The sequence below is a fragment of the Amphiura filiformis genome, chromosome 8 (genome assembly GCF_039555335.1).
Source record: "Amphiura filiformis chromosome 8, Afil_fr2py, whole genome shotgun sequence".
NCBI lineage: Eukaryota > Metazoa > Echinodermata > Ophiuroidea > Amphilepidida > Amphiuridae > Amphiura > Amphiura filiformis.
Genome location: NC_092635.1, coordinates 52,115,321 through 52,132,180, shown reverse-complemented (window position 1 = coordinate 52,132,180; position 16,860 = coordinate 52,115,321). Strand labels below are relative to the sequence as shown.

The 16,860-nt window shown below is 35.5% G+C and overlaps 1 protein-coding gene across 3 annotated transcripts in view; it reads left to right on the top strand.

Annotated features, from left to right (window-relative positions):
• The window catches only part of LOC140159199 (choline O-acetyltransferase-like), a 151,997-nt gene that overhangs the window by 97,016 nt on the left and 38,121 nt on the right, over nucleotides 1–16,860 (top strand). For all 3 annotated transcript variants that reach the window (XM_072182588.1, XM_072182587.1, XM_072182589.1), the window contains 3 exons: nucleotides 12,961–13,155; nucleotides 13,600–13,718; nucleotides 16,298–16,351. In XM_072182588.1, the coding sequence (XP_072038689.1) occupies nucleotides 12,961–13,155; nucleotides 13,600–13,718; nucleotides 16,298–16,351 (368 nt within the window). The remainder of the gene's footprint in view (nucleotides 1–12,960; nucleotides 13,156–13,599; nucleotides 13,719–16,297; nucleotides 16,352–16,860) is intronic.

Here is a 16,860-nt window from a genome sequence, read left to right as displayed (position 1 = left end):
ATATGCATCATTATCAGGCAAGGAAATGATCTGAAGGGAAATCATTATCGAAAGTTAAATAAATTCAAATACTTGAAATCGTCAATCTTAAGGCCGGTATAGACTTTTTAGTGAATGTAGAATATTCGATGTATAACATTTAATTAAACGTTATTTAATCTGTTCCCATTCTTTATATTTCCAGTAAATGTTTAACCATTTTCTCTGATTTAATTTCTAACGAATGTTTGATGACATAAATCGATAATATATTTCTAACAGACATTCGACGTAACATATTTTCGATTTTATATCATCAAACAAACTTTTAATATTAAAGTTTGTTTTAAATATTAAAATATTTAAAAAAAATATTACTGGAAATAGAAATAGAATTGGAATTCGACAGCATGATTCAAAATTCAAATACTTGAAATCGTCAATCTTAAGGCCGGTATAGACTTTTTAGTGAATGTAGAATATTCGTTGTAACATTTAATTAAACTTTATTTAATCTGTTCCCATTCTTTATATTTCCAGTAATGTTTAACCATCTTCTCTGGTTTAATTTCTAACGCATGTTTGATGACATAAATCGATAATATATTTCTAACAGACATTCGACGTAACATATTTTCGATTTTATATCATCAAACAAACTTTTAATATTAAAGTTTGTTTTAAATATTAAAATATTTAAAAAAATATTACTGGAAATTGAATTGGAATTCGACAGCATGATCTGACAGATCTATAATCTGACAGAATTTGCGCCCTCGTATATTTTTTGTTGTTATCAGGCTATATATATATATTTGAAGACAGAGATAAAAAGACTAGTTTGCGTCTGACGTCACTGGCAATCAAATTCCCTACGATCTTTGATTGGTTCTAAAATAGCGCGTAAAAGGAAAGGTCGATTTATCTGGTGCCGATCGGAGAAAAGGAATAGCACAAAATGGCGAAAAATGACGTACTTTTACAAGGCAAAGAGCAACTTTTCTAGGCATTGTTGACATGGTGCCTTCGCGAAAAAAGTTTCCTACTATAAAGACCTAACCTTTGAGATAGTTTGTATGTTTGAAGGTGCAAAATTAACAAAAAGGCGTCCGGTTTTATTGCCGCGTTCATTGAACTCACATCATCACAACACTTGTAAACAAACCGTGCTCGAGTTTGATTGACAGATGACGTCAGACGCAAACTAGTATTTTTATCTCTGTCTTAGCTGCGGAATTGACGGGCATGTAAAATGAATATCAATGTCCACAAAGTTTTCAAGTAGCTGGAATAAAAGTCATGTTATCTATCTTTCAAGGTTATTGTTTGAAATTCTAGAATGCAATGAATACATCTCTCTCATACAAATGGCGACTTTAGTTTGAATCTAAGCATACAACATCCCAATGGAATAGGAATTCATGTATTCATTGTCTTCTTGTTTGTCGGATATTTTTCTGTAATATAAACCTTGTGTCTTTTATCCGTGATAACCCTCTGTGCGCGCGCCAATTTGATTGCAGACTACGAAGTCATTTTTGTGCAAAATTGTTTTTAGAAAGTATCAGTATTCTATATTGTTTCTGTACCATCACATTCAAATGCATTCTACGTCCAACTACATCCATTAATGCTTATTTTTATGCACATTTCTTTTTAATTTGTCCTTATATTTTCCTTCTTCGAGACTGATCATGGAGATCCGTTGACTGCTCTCTTAAAGTTGAGACTTCTATCGGCATATGAAAGCAATAGTAGATGCGATCGGTACTGACAGGAGTACTCGAGGGCCTGGTTGACACACAGTTTTCAGTCAAAAACATTCTGTTACTGACATAATGCATCAGCGGGTGTCGTATTACAGTGAGTCTTACCAAGACATGCCGTATCCCGTTAAACAATCATCTACATCCCTATGCCGTTGTTGAAAGATCAAAATAGACTGACCAGAAAAGAGGACGGGTTTTTTTTTCGTTTTTTTTTTCATATAAATATTAAAAATTTTCAACAACAACAATTATAGCAAAAATGGTTGTTGAACAGAAAAATATGTACAGTTTCTGACATCCACAAATGCACAATAACACACCCACATATATTTATACAAACGTGCACCCCCTGCAGACATTCTTGCGCAATATAAATAAGTTTTGTGTCCTTTTTTAGTGGGCACATTTGTTTTAAAACCTAAAACTCACATTTATAAAACTTAAATTAATGTACAAAAATCATTGTGCATAAAGTCACAGTGGCTAAATTGATACGTATAGGCGTTTTCAACGTTTAAAATGTGAACAAATGTGTAAATTTGCCATAACTTGTATCTCTTTACGAAAAAAGTGACAATTGCCCTTCTGTATCATTCTCAACTACACACCTATAAAACTTAACTTAATATGCAAAACATTGTTAAGTTTTAACTGTAAAAGTCATCGTGGCTTAATTAAAAGGCGTTTGCAGTGTTTAAAATATGCATTCATAAAATAACTTGTACACACCCCTTTACAAAAAAAATTTGCAGGCAAATGTTGCTCTTCTGTGTCCTTCTTATAACCACATGTCCTATAATGGCCACAAAGTTTGCATTAGTGTGATTCTTGTGACCAGATGAATAGAATTGCTTATGAGTGAATGAGGTAGAACATGTTTAATTAATTTTCGATCCCGGCCGGCAAGGCGTTGTGCCATAATTTGGTGATTTTTCTTCTGGGGATCATGGGGTCAAAATACTTCTGGGCAGATAATAAACTCGAATTCAGCACTCGTATTTAAAATAGAATAGCTCCCAACTTTTAGTCGGTACCTGTCTTGAATTTGAGAAAAATAGAGGATATAAAGATAATGGTATAATGATAATAGCATGTATGCTCGGACACAGTAGATAGCATTTTATTTTGAAAGAAATCAATCACAGTTTTAAACACGAGTTGTACATTTTAAATGCAATGTGTAAATAATTCCACCCGAGCACGCTTTTGTTCACGTAGTGACAATAAAATCGCCCTAAACGCAAACATCTGCAACCTGATAATGGCGTGTAAATCCGTAGATAACTTCAATTTCCAACAAATTCCAAAGTCAAATGAAGTTTTAAGTTATTTATATTCTTCAATTGAGTTGTGAAAAGACTAAGGTTCCGGATGATGGGTGGATGATAATGGTACAAGGGCAGACTGAGGCAGAGACTATGTATAAGGGTCCGACCCGGTTGGATAGATGGTAAATAGTGAAATGTCAGTGTTTGACATCATAAACATTAATGAGATATCATAAAATGATGGGATATATACGGGTCAGATAACACGAGACTTATTGATTTGCGTGCTAACCATAGGCTTCAACATAAAAAATTATGAAACATTTTCTCATAATATCAGGAGCTATCTTAAAAACCACTGAACCAATACTAGGCTTGTTTGTACTCATTTTAATGCATTATTCATGCTAATTCCAAATATGGTTATAAAAATGTACAATTCTGAAATTTTTGAATTAATAAAATTGAAACGTGTCGTGGAGAGAGTCAAGCACAATAACTATTGCATGTATACACAATAGCCCCATTAGTCAAATAGGATTCAAACGTTTTAAAATCTCTGATTTGAACGTATTTGTAATCATCTCCAGATACAAAGCGTATTATGAAAAACAACGCAATTATTCAAGTGGGGTGTGTGCAGGGGTGGGGTGGGGGTGCAGGGTGGGGTGTGTGGGGTGAGCTTGTGGATGTGCTTCTTTTCTTTCAATGTGTCCGTATGTTTGCACGTACTAGTTTACCAGTTTAGGAATGAATAATTGTGGTAGTGCAGGTTCTGGAAAAACTACATTATTAACAAAATTGTCTTTTGCATTATTAACAAAATTGTCTTTTTGATGAGTGTGTATGTGGGGTGCGGGGTGTGTGCGTCGGTGGTTAGGGGTGTGGGGGTACGTGTGAAATGGTTTGTGGGTAGCGTGTATCAGCCTGTGTCTCTGTCTGTCTGTTCAGTTGTTCTGTTTGTGAGATTGCGATTTAATTACACACACATGCATGTCTTGTACTTTAGACAGTCAATGTTGGATCTGGGAAACGTGGTAAATGTGGCATTTAAGACAAACGGTCCCTAAACCTAACCCCTAATCCTAACCCTAACCTCTAACTCCTAACCCCTAAACCTAATTAGCATATGGTGATGTTTCTGTCTTAAAAGCCACATCTAACGGAAACGTTCACTATCATAATCGCCAGCACGGACATGGATGTTGCGTCTGACGCAATACCGTAGAAACCCGTCTATAAGGAATAGAAGCGACTGTGATGATAGCATATTTCACGCTAGCGCCCTCCACAATATTATATCATTATGGAATTTGAGCAAATCATTTACCGACACAAGCAGGTATACAATGTATTATTTTATCTTTATTTCGCATCTCACGAGCATAGCTCACTTGGCAAGGCATAAGACTTTGGTTCTTTAGATCGGAAGATGGTGAGTTCGAGCCTCATCACGGTCACACAAACTTTTATAAGTTATGACCAGTCATGTTAATTGCTGGTCAATTGAAAATGTTATATACTTTTAATATTGTGCAATCATTGTATGTGTTTTACTGTATGTTTAATGTTTTTTATCTGGCAAATAAAATGAAATGAAATGAAATGAAATGAAATAAACAAAATATTGTTCAAACTTTTTATTTATATTTTCTTGCATTTTCTAAAGACTCCTTTCGTGATCATTTTTTTTCATATTTAGTTTAATTTATTCTATTGTTTTTCTTTTATTGTTTCTTTTCTTTGTCTTTTTTTCTTGTTTAATTTTATTTTTCTTTATTTTCTTTGATTCATATAATATTGGCAGGAAAAGGAGAGGAGAGAACTAAAGACCCATCCAGTGATGTGCTCATCCAAACGCTCGTAAAAATCATCAAAATTCACCTTTGTCATTGTCATAGATGTGGTAACATAGCCTGCTAGTGGTTCAGCAGAAAACCGTGTGACACATAATATACATTTGGCTACATTTTATTATACGATAAATACGAATTTATTAAACATGGTAACAAATATTCTCTAGCAGATCGGTTATACGATGGAACTGGTAGGTATAGGCCTATTATAAATTCGGGATATTAAATATCTTCCTGACGAGACAGATCTGCGCATGTGGTCAAAGACGATTCCTTACTAGCCACAGACCGTCCGCTGGAATTAGTTGAATCGCTATGGCTGTTGGTCGGACCTCTCATCTCTCCACATCGATTGTGACCTATCCCCGACATTGCCCTTATGAACTCACATCCTCCTGTTTTATTCCAATACGCTGGCGAAGTTACGTAATAATCGGATTAACTACCATAGCAATAGGTGAAAACAATTTTTGAATATACCGCGTTATACCATGGAGGTATATAAATAAATGGAGAATGATCTAGCCAAGCATCTTTTGTACTACGTTGGTTATGACCAATTATTGTTGAATAGGCAATTTCAGGGGATATTGATTATGCTAAGCTGATTACATTGTTAAGTCTGTTTCACTGGTCATTTATTTCAATGGGGTGCAAAATGCAGTTACTTATAATGTTTATTGGAAAGTGCTCATGTTTCAGAGAATTTAATATCAAAATGTCATTTTCGCCAAAAAATGCATTGAAATCAGTCTTTTTGAATAAAATAAACACCCTATCTGTAGGCTATATCTGTGGTCATATTGTGACCCCCTACATTTTGGTCATGATTCTTGAAAAATTAAATTAGGCTATGACCCCCTATTTTTCTTTCCAAAAAGTTATGACCCCCCCCGGTATAGGCCTATTTGGAACCCCCCTCCAAAGAAAATGATGGCCCCTAATAATATTAATAATCATTTAGGCCTAAATACTGATAATTATTTATTATAAAATGAGAAGTTTAATGATGATGAAAAGATTTTAGCTGAATTCCGAAGTACTTCCGGTAAATTTTACTCCCTCTTAACTCAATTGGCCCAAATTGGCCCAACATAATGTTTTCACAATCGGAAGGTAAAAACGTTTTGCTTTCATTTGCACTATATTTGAACTCCCTCAGACCCCTTAAAAGCTTAATATATGAACATGAAAACTAAGTATATTTGTCAAGTTACGGCACAACTAGTGTTGAAAACAGTTTCATAACTTGAGAACAGAACATCCAAATTTCATCGGGTTTTCGCACAATCATACATTGAAACTATAAGCTATCAAAACTGGCGACTTTGAACAGCTAATTGACTAGCTGACGTCATTATACAGTCTCTTTTACAAGCCTTCCGGTACGGGTCAATGTAGGGTCAATTCCTACGAGGAAATTTTGGGAGTGACGATCAATGAACCATGGTAGAGTCTCATAACCATCGTGGAGATCAATAGCTTGGCTGAAGTGGCTAGTCATTCAAGTTTGGTGACTCAATGAATAGAGGTAATCGGATAATCTCCACTTAAGAGATTAGAATTCTGGCGATCATTCTCCATTTATTTATATACCTCCATGGTTATACACTGATACGTTCAGGCGGTACCTCTTCATTGAACCATATCATGCTGCACCTGTAAGATCTTTGAAAAGACCAGTATTGTATTCAATCTATGATTGCAGACATACACAGTACAGGTGATGAGTGTAACCTGCTTGTAGCGCAGCGCGATATGTTCAAAATTGTTTTCACCTATTGCTATGGTAATTAATCCGATTAATTACGCAACTTCACCAGCGTATAATGGCCGAATAAATTCTGACCATCACTTGGCTTGTTGGATTCGTCTATACTACAATTCGCTGTCGAAGTGACGTAATAATCGCAATAACTACCATCAAGCAGATTGCACTAATCACCCGCGTATGTCACCAAACATAGATTGAATACCACTCTTTTCATAAATACTAATCTTACATGGCGAGTGATTAGCATTTCTTTGACAACTATGGTTTAATGCATAGGTGCCACGTGAACGATGAAGTGCAGGGCTATATATTCGAAATTGTATTCATCAATTGCTATGGTAGTTAATCCGATTAATTACGTCACATCGACAGCGAATAGCCTATAGTATGGGTTCAAGTGGAACAAAAAATAGTGTATGTCCATTGCTAGCTATGGTAATTAATCATCTTAGTGTTTACATCACTACTTCGGTGAAGACAAGAGAAGTGTGCCTTCTCTACCAACGCCTGTGATATAACAGGTGCAAGCGAAACAAAATTGAATGACCAGAATAGTTTCCTTTGTCAGATGAATTGATTGAAGTTTTTGAAGACACTCTATTCTTGATGGGACAATAGATTCAAATATGGAATAATTATTATTCCTCATCTATTTTTTTTTTTATTGAAAAAACTGCAATTGTGGCAACAGAACAATATTTATTTTGATTTCATTTCAAGTAGAAACAAAATCGTGCTTAAGCCAAAAACGCACCCTACCTCAAGAATTGAGAAGGCACAAAGGTGCAACATAGGTTTTATTGCAAAGACGAGGACAGACAAGTAGTTACAACACATCTGTCTAACCGTGGGTTTCGCTATTATTTAGAATAAATGCTTTTACTAGTTTCTATAAAACCACAAAATTACTAAAAAAAACTATACGAAAACTAAAAAAAAAAAAAAAAAAAAAAAAAAACGCACCTAAAATTAAAAGTAGAAAGGTAGATTTGAAGAAAGATAAAAAGAACATGTCAAAAAGTTAAAATTAAACGAGAATGAAAAAACGGAACAGGTGCCCGGACCATGCTCTCTTCAGCATGTCTTCAGTTCCAAAGTCTGACGCTCTATCAATTGAGCTATACGATCCTGATATACAAAACGTTATTATGTCAATACAATTGATTGGTGTTACAACATACTTAGATGGAATGCATAGCCACCCAGTGCCAGTATATATTTGCTCAAACTCCAAATACAACAAGCAACCAATTTTATTGAGGGCGTTTCTTAGGTATATCCTTGTAGACGGGGTTTTACGGTACTTGAGCCCTGGGCGTGGCAAATTTCTACACTCAAAGGATGCCGCACGTATGATGACTCAGATGCAATAAGACAGCCAATCATAGCACGTTCCTACTTTGAGTGACGGGTGACGTCAGACGCAACATTCCGATTTGATTTCTGCAGACTTCTTATTATAGCAGCACAATTATTGCTTATCAAATGCAACGTTTTAATAGTATATTTCGACTTCGAAAAAAAGCATCAAAATTTGAAGTGAATTTAATAGGGGAATAATGGTGTGTTCGTTATCTATCAATGCTGAATATTTAATAGTGTAATGCATTTTTATTTTTTGGTATGCAAATCAAATTTAGCCTAACAAACACACATATGTTAAACATGCTGCTGTCAGTCTGCATACATGGATAGGCCCCCTATATTAAGGCATGTAATATATTATAAATCATTTTACATGACGTATTCCCTTAAAAAGTTTTCAATTTGCCTGAATATACAATCCGAATTTGGCAAACTTCGTTTCATTGTGTGGCTTTTAGGCGTACCTACATTGAAATCGAATAGCACATTGATGTTGATAGAGCGTTATGTACAAAATTGAAAACAACAGAAGAGTAACTCTAGTTTCATGTTTGGAATTAAATCACTGAAAACAGAAGAACAATCTTATTTTAATAAACACAGTATCGTATTATTTCTTGGGGTTGTATTTTGTAAAGAGCTTCCCCGACATGGCCGGTGGATCGAATTCGTCTCTCTACCGCAAATTGTCGCTTGATGTTTGCCTGAGTTATTTGTACATGTTGTAAGCGCCCCAATCCCCAGAGCAAGTAACATGATCTTTGCGATATTTATGTCACGCAATGTTCTCATATCATTTCTTACTAGTAAGTAATTATAAACAATGACATATCTCGTGTCATTCCCAATACAATTGCATTTTAATTTTATTTCATCGGATGTGTTTTACCATATACGTCAGTTATAGACTATTCATTTCATTCAATTTTAGTTTCACTGAGCGAAGGAAAGTGTAAATCCCATGTATCCGATTCCCGTTTTTTATTTGAACGAAAGTAGATTGAATGTAATTGACTTCACATTTAATATTTGAATTAAATGTAAGCGTCATTCGTAGATACTTTCAATAGAATTCGAAATTGATTCAGATGCAATTCGTTTATCATTATGGCCACATCATGACGCGGTTGATTGGTATGGTTATACTATGCAAACTAGTCGGCAAAGCTTCACCACTATCGATATGCTAACTCCTACCATGAAAACGTATAATAACAACTAGTGAATTTGAAGCAGTAAGGTTGTTGTCGTATCAGGGTATCGTAGAAGATTCCCCAACTTAATATCTTTGGGAAATTTGTGTCCACGCACCATTCATATTGTTTGTCTTAGGGTGTCGCTCATCAGAATTGTTTATACAATGTGTGGGCGGGAGGCTCAGGAAATATTGTGATATAAAACGGTGATGAAACCTTTTAATTTGTCTCTACACGCTCTTTCTCTTGTTATTTTATCTCAGTGGGTATTAGGCATTGTTCTCTTGGGATTAATGAAGCTGCAAGCTATCGCTGAGATAATCCTTGTATCATTAAGAAAAGGTAGGCCTATCTCATATCTTAGATGAAATTGAGTAAGATTTTGTTTTCTTTAAACTTCTCCTTACGCAAATATAACATGATAGGCCCCTTATATTATTGTAAATGACATTGACTCATAAGATGATAATTATTTCTTTTTAAACGTGTTATTATTAAAAACTCTTATATTTTGTTCTGGCCATAAAGTACATGACTACACCACCAACCACAAGCGAGAACTATAATCTTGAAACTCCCCTTGTTTGTTGCAATGAAAGATTTTCATGACACTAAAGTTGCACTTTTGCCCGCGGCCCCGTGACTTTTAAAGATAATTGTAAGCCAGCCACTGAGTATGATAAAGACTATACCAAACGAAATAATATAAGAGTCGCTTCAGCAGTAACACCTTTGCTAGCCTCTCCCGGGACTACCAGACTAATCTAGCGCATGATGAAGGATTGCGTCATGAACGAGACGCGTAAAACTCATTTTTCTGCATGGCTCTTATGAAATGCACAAATACCCGGGGCAATATCTATATGCCAAATGATATGAAGCGTACATAAAAGTTCTTCTACTCTACGTTAAGAATAAGGTAGGGAGGGATACGGGTATCATAATTTGACGATGCAACGAGGTAGAAATGCTATGTCGAATGCGGCAGGTTAAAATCCCCCCACCTGGTTAGTATTAGTCTCTATGTGTCATGACTATATGTTTGAAGATGTTATTCAAACTTACCTAGATAAAGTTCACTGTCGGAATATAACTTGACTATATCATACAGTTTTTACACCCTGAACATATTTTTAATGCAGCTGTCGACGACTCCTTTATTAAATTTAAAATTGTTGCGTTCGGGAAAGTCAAAGTTGTCCAGGTGTTTTTAATAATATATTTTATAATTTGACTTTCTTATAAAGAATGCATTACAAATAAAATATTAAAATTTGAAGATTTATTGCTTGTTTCCACAATTCACATGCGAAAAAAGACCTACATAGCGTTCCAGAACAAAGGAGACTAGACATAGAGGAGATGGCCAAGAGGCCAATTAATATAGGCCTAATAAGGGCATGCAGAAGTCGCCGCCTTATTAAGAAATTGACCAAGCAAGCAAGAAGCTCAACAAAGAGCAACAATGAACAAGCAACTAACGAGAAAGCAGTGCAATGAGCCAATCTTTCATACTATAAACTTAACTTTGTAGATTTTTTGGAAATGGTATGCAGAATGAGGATTTATTATAGGCAGGGTGAAGTAAGGGTGTAAATCGGATCTCCCACATTTAAATGTCGTATTAAGGGACCACGATTTGTTTTGCACAAATACATGTTTTGTATGGTGAGGGAGCCGTTGGGTGTGTGCAAAGCGGTGTGGTGGGGTGTGTGTGTCAAGCCATGCATGAATATATTGTATATGCATATGAGTATCGAAATTATTATTTTTAAAGAAAGAGTAATCCAAATATTATGTGTTTGTGTAGATTTAAAACAATGCGTTTCTTTTGCGAGGATATCCGAGATCAGGAAAGTCTACGCTGATGTCATATTTGTTTTACAGCCAATATTCATAATGCTGCACTGTGCAGTAGCGTTGTGGGACTGGGTGATGGGTTCGGTGTGGGTTTGGGTAGGGGGTGTGTTAGGTATGTGGCTCATCCAAATACACACACGGGTAAACCCTATTATGGTAAAACAAATGTAAGTTGAGTTGGTATTGATTTATCGATATCCGAGGTCAGGAAAGTCTACATTTCTCTCACATTTGCTTTTCAGCCAATACATAATCCTTCACTGCAGTTGCGTTCTGATGGTGTGGGGTGTTTTGGGAGGTGTGGGGTAGGTTGGGTGTTTTAGGAGGTGTGAGATGGGTCAGTAAGTGGATGTCAGTGATCTGTATGTACGCGAGTTCGAATGCACCATCAAAGTGAGGCTTTAAAAAAACCACATACAAACCGAGGATTTGCGTAAAACCGAGGGAACAAAGCGAGGCACCAAAGCGAGGATGCCGTTTATAATGCTTCTGACGTAGCGAGGGGGGTATAGGGGGTATATAAGCATACTCCTCACTTCTAATGTGCAATGCAAATTTCCTCGGTCTTTATGCATGTTTCTTTTTTATCCTCGCTTTGCAATGTGTGTAATTTTTTGTAAATCTCGCTTTGTATGGGGGACCAGGTAGGGGTGAATTAACCAAATGTGTGTAAGCGTATATAGAACAATTCGTTTTGCGAGGATATCCGAGATCAGGAAAGTCTACATTGGTTTCACATTTGCTTCACAGTCTAATATACATAACACGTGCAGTAACTTTATAAGAGTGTTAATGTGGGGGAGGTGAAGAGGGTAGGTCGATGGTTAGGTATATAGATGTAAATAAACTTTATACGAACGTAAACCAAAATGTCTGTAAGTATATTCTTTTTGCAGGTATATCCGAGATCAGGAAAGTCTACATTAATCTCGCATTTTGTAATTGAGATTCTACTTCACGACCTAAGTACATAATAATACTATAAGAATCAGGAAAAATGCACCGATCTCGTATTTGCAATTTTAAACCAAAATAATTTACCCAACGTCGTTGGCAATAATATTGGCAAGACTTTTTCCTATAATTTAATGATTTTAACTAAAAGGTAAAGGTAAAGGAGACGATTCTGTATAAAGAGTAATCGGATTGCCCATCTCTCTTTCTTTGGCGATTGGGCCAGACTCCTCCATATAATGTTGCTATAGGAGGATCACTGCACCTCCTTCATAGCGTGTCTGTTACCTTCCCAGCATTTAAGAATGCCTGTATCCATTTATACACCTGAGTGGAGAGGAGTAATAGAGATAAAGTGCCTTACTCAAGGGCACAACACGATGGCGTCGCTCGGGGCTCGAACCCGCAACCTTCCGATTATTTAACAATTATATCTGTTATGTAATAGCAGCTATATGTTTAATATGGGTGGTACTTATGAATTACTGCATCAACATTTTAATGCTCTGCGTGCTAGCCATAAGCTTCAACATAAAAAGTCCAAGTTTTGAGATATTTTGTCGAAATATCAAGAGCTATCGAACCACTGAACCAATACTATGCTTGTTTGTACTCATTTTAATGCATTTTTCATGCTGATTCCAAATATGGTCATGAAAATTTACCATTCTAAAATTTTTGAATTTTGAATTTTTTTTTTTGGAAACTTGTCGTCTGCAGTCGACACCCGCGTGGAAAGAGTTAAGATGTGAAAGTCGAAAAGTACATCCGTTTATTCAACAATTTTCTTTAATCAATTGAATGCTTCAATAATCGGAGCAGTAAAACTGAGTTATGGTTAGACCTACGAACAAAATAAAAGAAAGTGAAAAAAAATCCTCGTTAAAATGCATCGATTTGTAATGACTGATGATGTGTTTTTTCTTTAATACTTTTCAGAATCCGTTACCACAACTTCCAATCCCTCCACTTCATCAAAGCTTAGAGAACTACCTACGCTCACTGATACCAATCGTCACTCCAGAACAGTTTGAAAATACAAGGAAAATCATAGAGGATTTCGGCAAGCCAGGAGGACGGGGAGAGTATTTACAAAACAAACTGCTCGCATATGCTGCAACAGAAAGTAACTGGGTAAGTCAAATTTTTACTTATTTTTGGTATACAAAATCTAATTTAATCTAAATATGTACTGTTCAAAATTTGGCCTTTGTTTTTCTTAATCTTGAGACTGAATTCCAGTGGTTTTTTTTTTGGTGTTTTTTAAATTATTTCATGAATATTTTTCGGATGTTTAACCTGTTGGGTCAACTATTATGCACCGCTTATTGGTGATGTGATGCAACAGGAATATATGCCTATTAGTTAAAAAACTTGAAAACTTTGGTTTCACATTATTACCAACTTGCAAAATATAAGTCCTGTTTCCAACTTAACGCCCCCAAATATCTAGAGTGTAAGTCTAAACTGAAAATCCATGTTAGCATGAGACGCGTCTTGTCAATTCTTGAAAATATTTAGTTGTGTGTATGATATGTGTGCAACTAAAGCTGTAACGTCAGGATGTTGTTTATACAGTCTTACAGATGGTGGTTGGATGACATGTACCTCAAGATACGCCTACCGCTCCCCATCAATTCCAATCCAGGAATGGTCTTTCCAAAGCAAAAATTCGCCGACGAGGGCCAGAGGCTCAGGTAACTTCACAGACTCTTTTTTCTGTTGTTGTTTTGATCGAGTTTAACGTTACGAGTAAAGGGAAATATTCGTAACCATGATCTGCGTGTTAGCCATAAGCTTCAACATAAAAAGTTCAAGTTTTGAGATATTTTCTTAAAATATCAAGAGCTATCTTAAGAACCACTGAACCAATACTAGGCTTGTTTGTACTCATTTGAATGCATTTTTCATGCTGATTCCAAATATGGTCATGAACATTTACAATTCTGAAATTTTTGAATTAATAAAAATTAATACTTGTCGTCTGCAGTCAACACGCGCGTAGAAAGGGTTAATAATTTATTTTTACATTAATTTGCTTTTATGAGAGATTACATCACGTAAAAGTACTGTATATAAACGTAAAGTATTCAATTGTTAAAGTTATAGCAAACATTTCCCCGGGGGGGGAGGTAATCAGTACAAATGACCATACGGGGACGTGCCGCAAATATGGGTAGCATTTTCAGCCTCTTGGTATATCAATGACCCCTTTTTCAAAGCCTATTTTGGTATATGAATGGGTCCTTTTTTCAAAATTTTCTCAAATTTTTCGGAAAATATCCCAATTTTTCCTTAACCTAGCCAAAATTTTCAAAATTTTCCCAAAATTTTGGGAAAATTTGTAAAAACTAAGACAATTTGGGTTAAATTCGGCCGAAAATTTTGACTTTTGGTATATCAATGGGTACTCACCCACACTTTGTCAAACAGCCCCTTACATAGAGCACATGATAACATAACTATATCAGACACTCACACCTCCACCCCCACCACCCCCACACCCCACCCCTCCCCGATACACCTCACACGCGATATTTTTACGTACATCATTTTTGTAAAATCAGTTGGTTTTGAGAAGAAATATTTTTGAAAATAAAATCTTACTTTATTCAGTAGTAAATTATACAAAAGCGGAATAAAGCAACATTTATAAAATTGATGAACGCCAAAAGAAATTGCATCCGCACACCTCCCCCACACAGGACACATCACATACCCCAAAACAAACAAACAAACAAACAAACAAACACAGCGAGAAACAGAACAGGAAGGAAACAGAAGACTACATAACCTCTTACAAATATAATTGAAGACCGAATTAAAAAGACTAGTTTGCGTCTGACGTCAGGGTAAAGGCACGACGTGATTGGTTGCTGACGTGCGCAATACAACATTTTTGGTCTGGTTGACAGGACGATATACGCAAACTAGTCTTTTTAATTCGGTCTTCAATTATAACAGCACTTATATACAAATATTATTTTTAAACACAATACATTAAAACATGATTATTTTATTGCAATGTAGGTGTACGAGCCTCTGTCTTTAAAAACAAAAGGTTAAAAGCCATTTTAATGGCTTTTAACCTTTTGTTAAAACATCCATAACCAGTGTGAAGTAATCTACTGCGTAGGCAATTGTCTTATGATATTAAACTTGAATGATGCAATTAATTTATTCTTAAACTTTCATGGCAAGAAAGAAGTAAACAAATGTAGACAGTAAAATAGTTATTAATTTGTGAGAAATAATAACTTGTAAAAAACACAACAACTCGAGACGGAGTAAAATATTTTCAGTTTAAAATTCCAGTTAAAACCCATACACCACTATGGAAGACATGACCATAATCTTCCACACAATGAGTGTGAATTTCAAATGGGGTTGCCTGAATGGGTGACTCCATTTGAAATCTACACCCCCTGTGTCGGAGATTAAGGTCATGTCTTCCATGGGGGTGTATGGATTTCAACTGGAGTAGTTCAATAGCGCATACCGTGTCCTATACATTACCTTGAATCAAACTCATGCAAGTATGTAATAACTTCTTTCGTTAGAACGATTACCAATTTAAATCGTCACAAAAGTACATAGCTAATTATGTTCAAAGGTTACCCTAGGATATGTATCATAGTATGAGAAAAGAAGCTTAAGGTTAGCAGGGACAGCCTTTTGAAAATTAGAAAAGAGCTGTAGAATGCTCATCTGGTCTCTTCAATTAGAGCTTTAGAAGAGCTGTTTGCACCTGTGGCCATTAAAGCATAAAGAATCTAGAGGAGCTATAAATCGCTCTTGCAAATGCAACTTAAGAAGAGCTGTAGAGGAGTGATTGCTCTCACTCCTCTCAAAAGGCAGTCCTTGGGCTATGGGTTAGCAACTATTTTAAACTGTTGTGATTTGGTAGTTCACAGCATCTTGCGAATGGTAGTGAGCTTTGGCAAAAAAATGCATTAATCATTTCATAGCGAGTATGTAGAAGAATAATATTATTCAAATATCACAGATATATACATTTGTAGGTCCTGTGGTTCTTGTTGAAAATAGGGCTGAAACAACAACACTTTTGTAAAACGTACATTACTCATTCACAACAATAAATCAAGCAAATTTTCAAAGTATATGATTTGTAGAATGAACTTCTGCAAAACATCAAAGTGTTATTTTTCAATAATATATTGATTTAGATAATGAAAATCGATTGTTTTTGGCTGCTTCGACCGACAATACCTATAGTCTACCTATAGTGACCGTTCACATTATTTTTTTTTTACAGATTTGCTGCCAAACTTATATCTGGAATCTTAGATTATAAAGTCATCATTGATGCGTGAGTATACTGAGATTCTTTTTGTATTATCTACCGGATATATGTCTCATCTAATTTTGATTTTAAACCGGATGTTTTCAAATAATATCTACTTCTGTCGTGTCTGTTAAGAACTGACTTTGAATGTGAAACCCAAATTGCAGTGAAGTTTTAACTGTAACTCAAACAAATTCGATCCAATTTTACGGATAATCTATACCGTATTGCAAGTGCTCCATAGGTCCATCCCATGTGAGTTAAACGGAAATTGAGGATTTCTATTCACGTCGATTCTTAAATTTATAATCAAATCCTTTTCTGCCCTGCCAAGTCAAAACGTTATATCTATCAATAAATAATATAGTCAATACGTCATTTTGCTTAGGAGACATGTGTTGTGAATCAATCAAGCTCACAGAGTAAGAATGTCGTATCTGCAAGTATATGACATATAGATATATGTGATGCAGTTGTTTTGGAATCGATGTTTTCTTAAAGTATTTGCCAGTAATTTACAAAGGACGCATTAT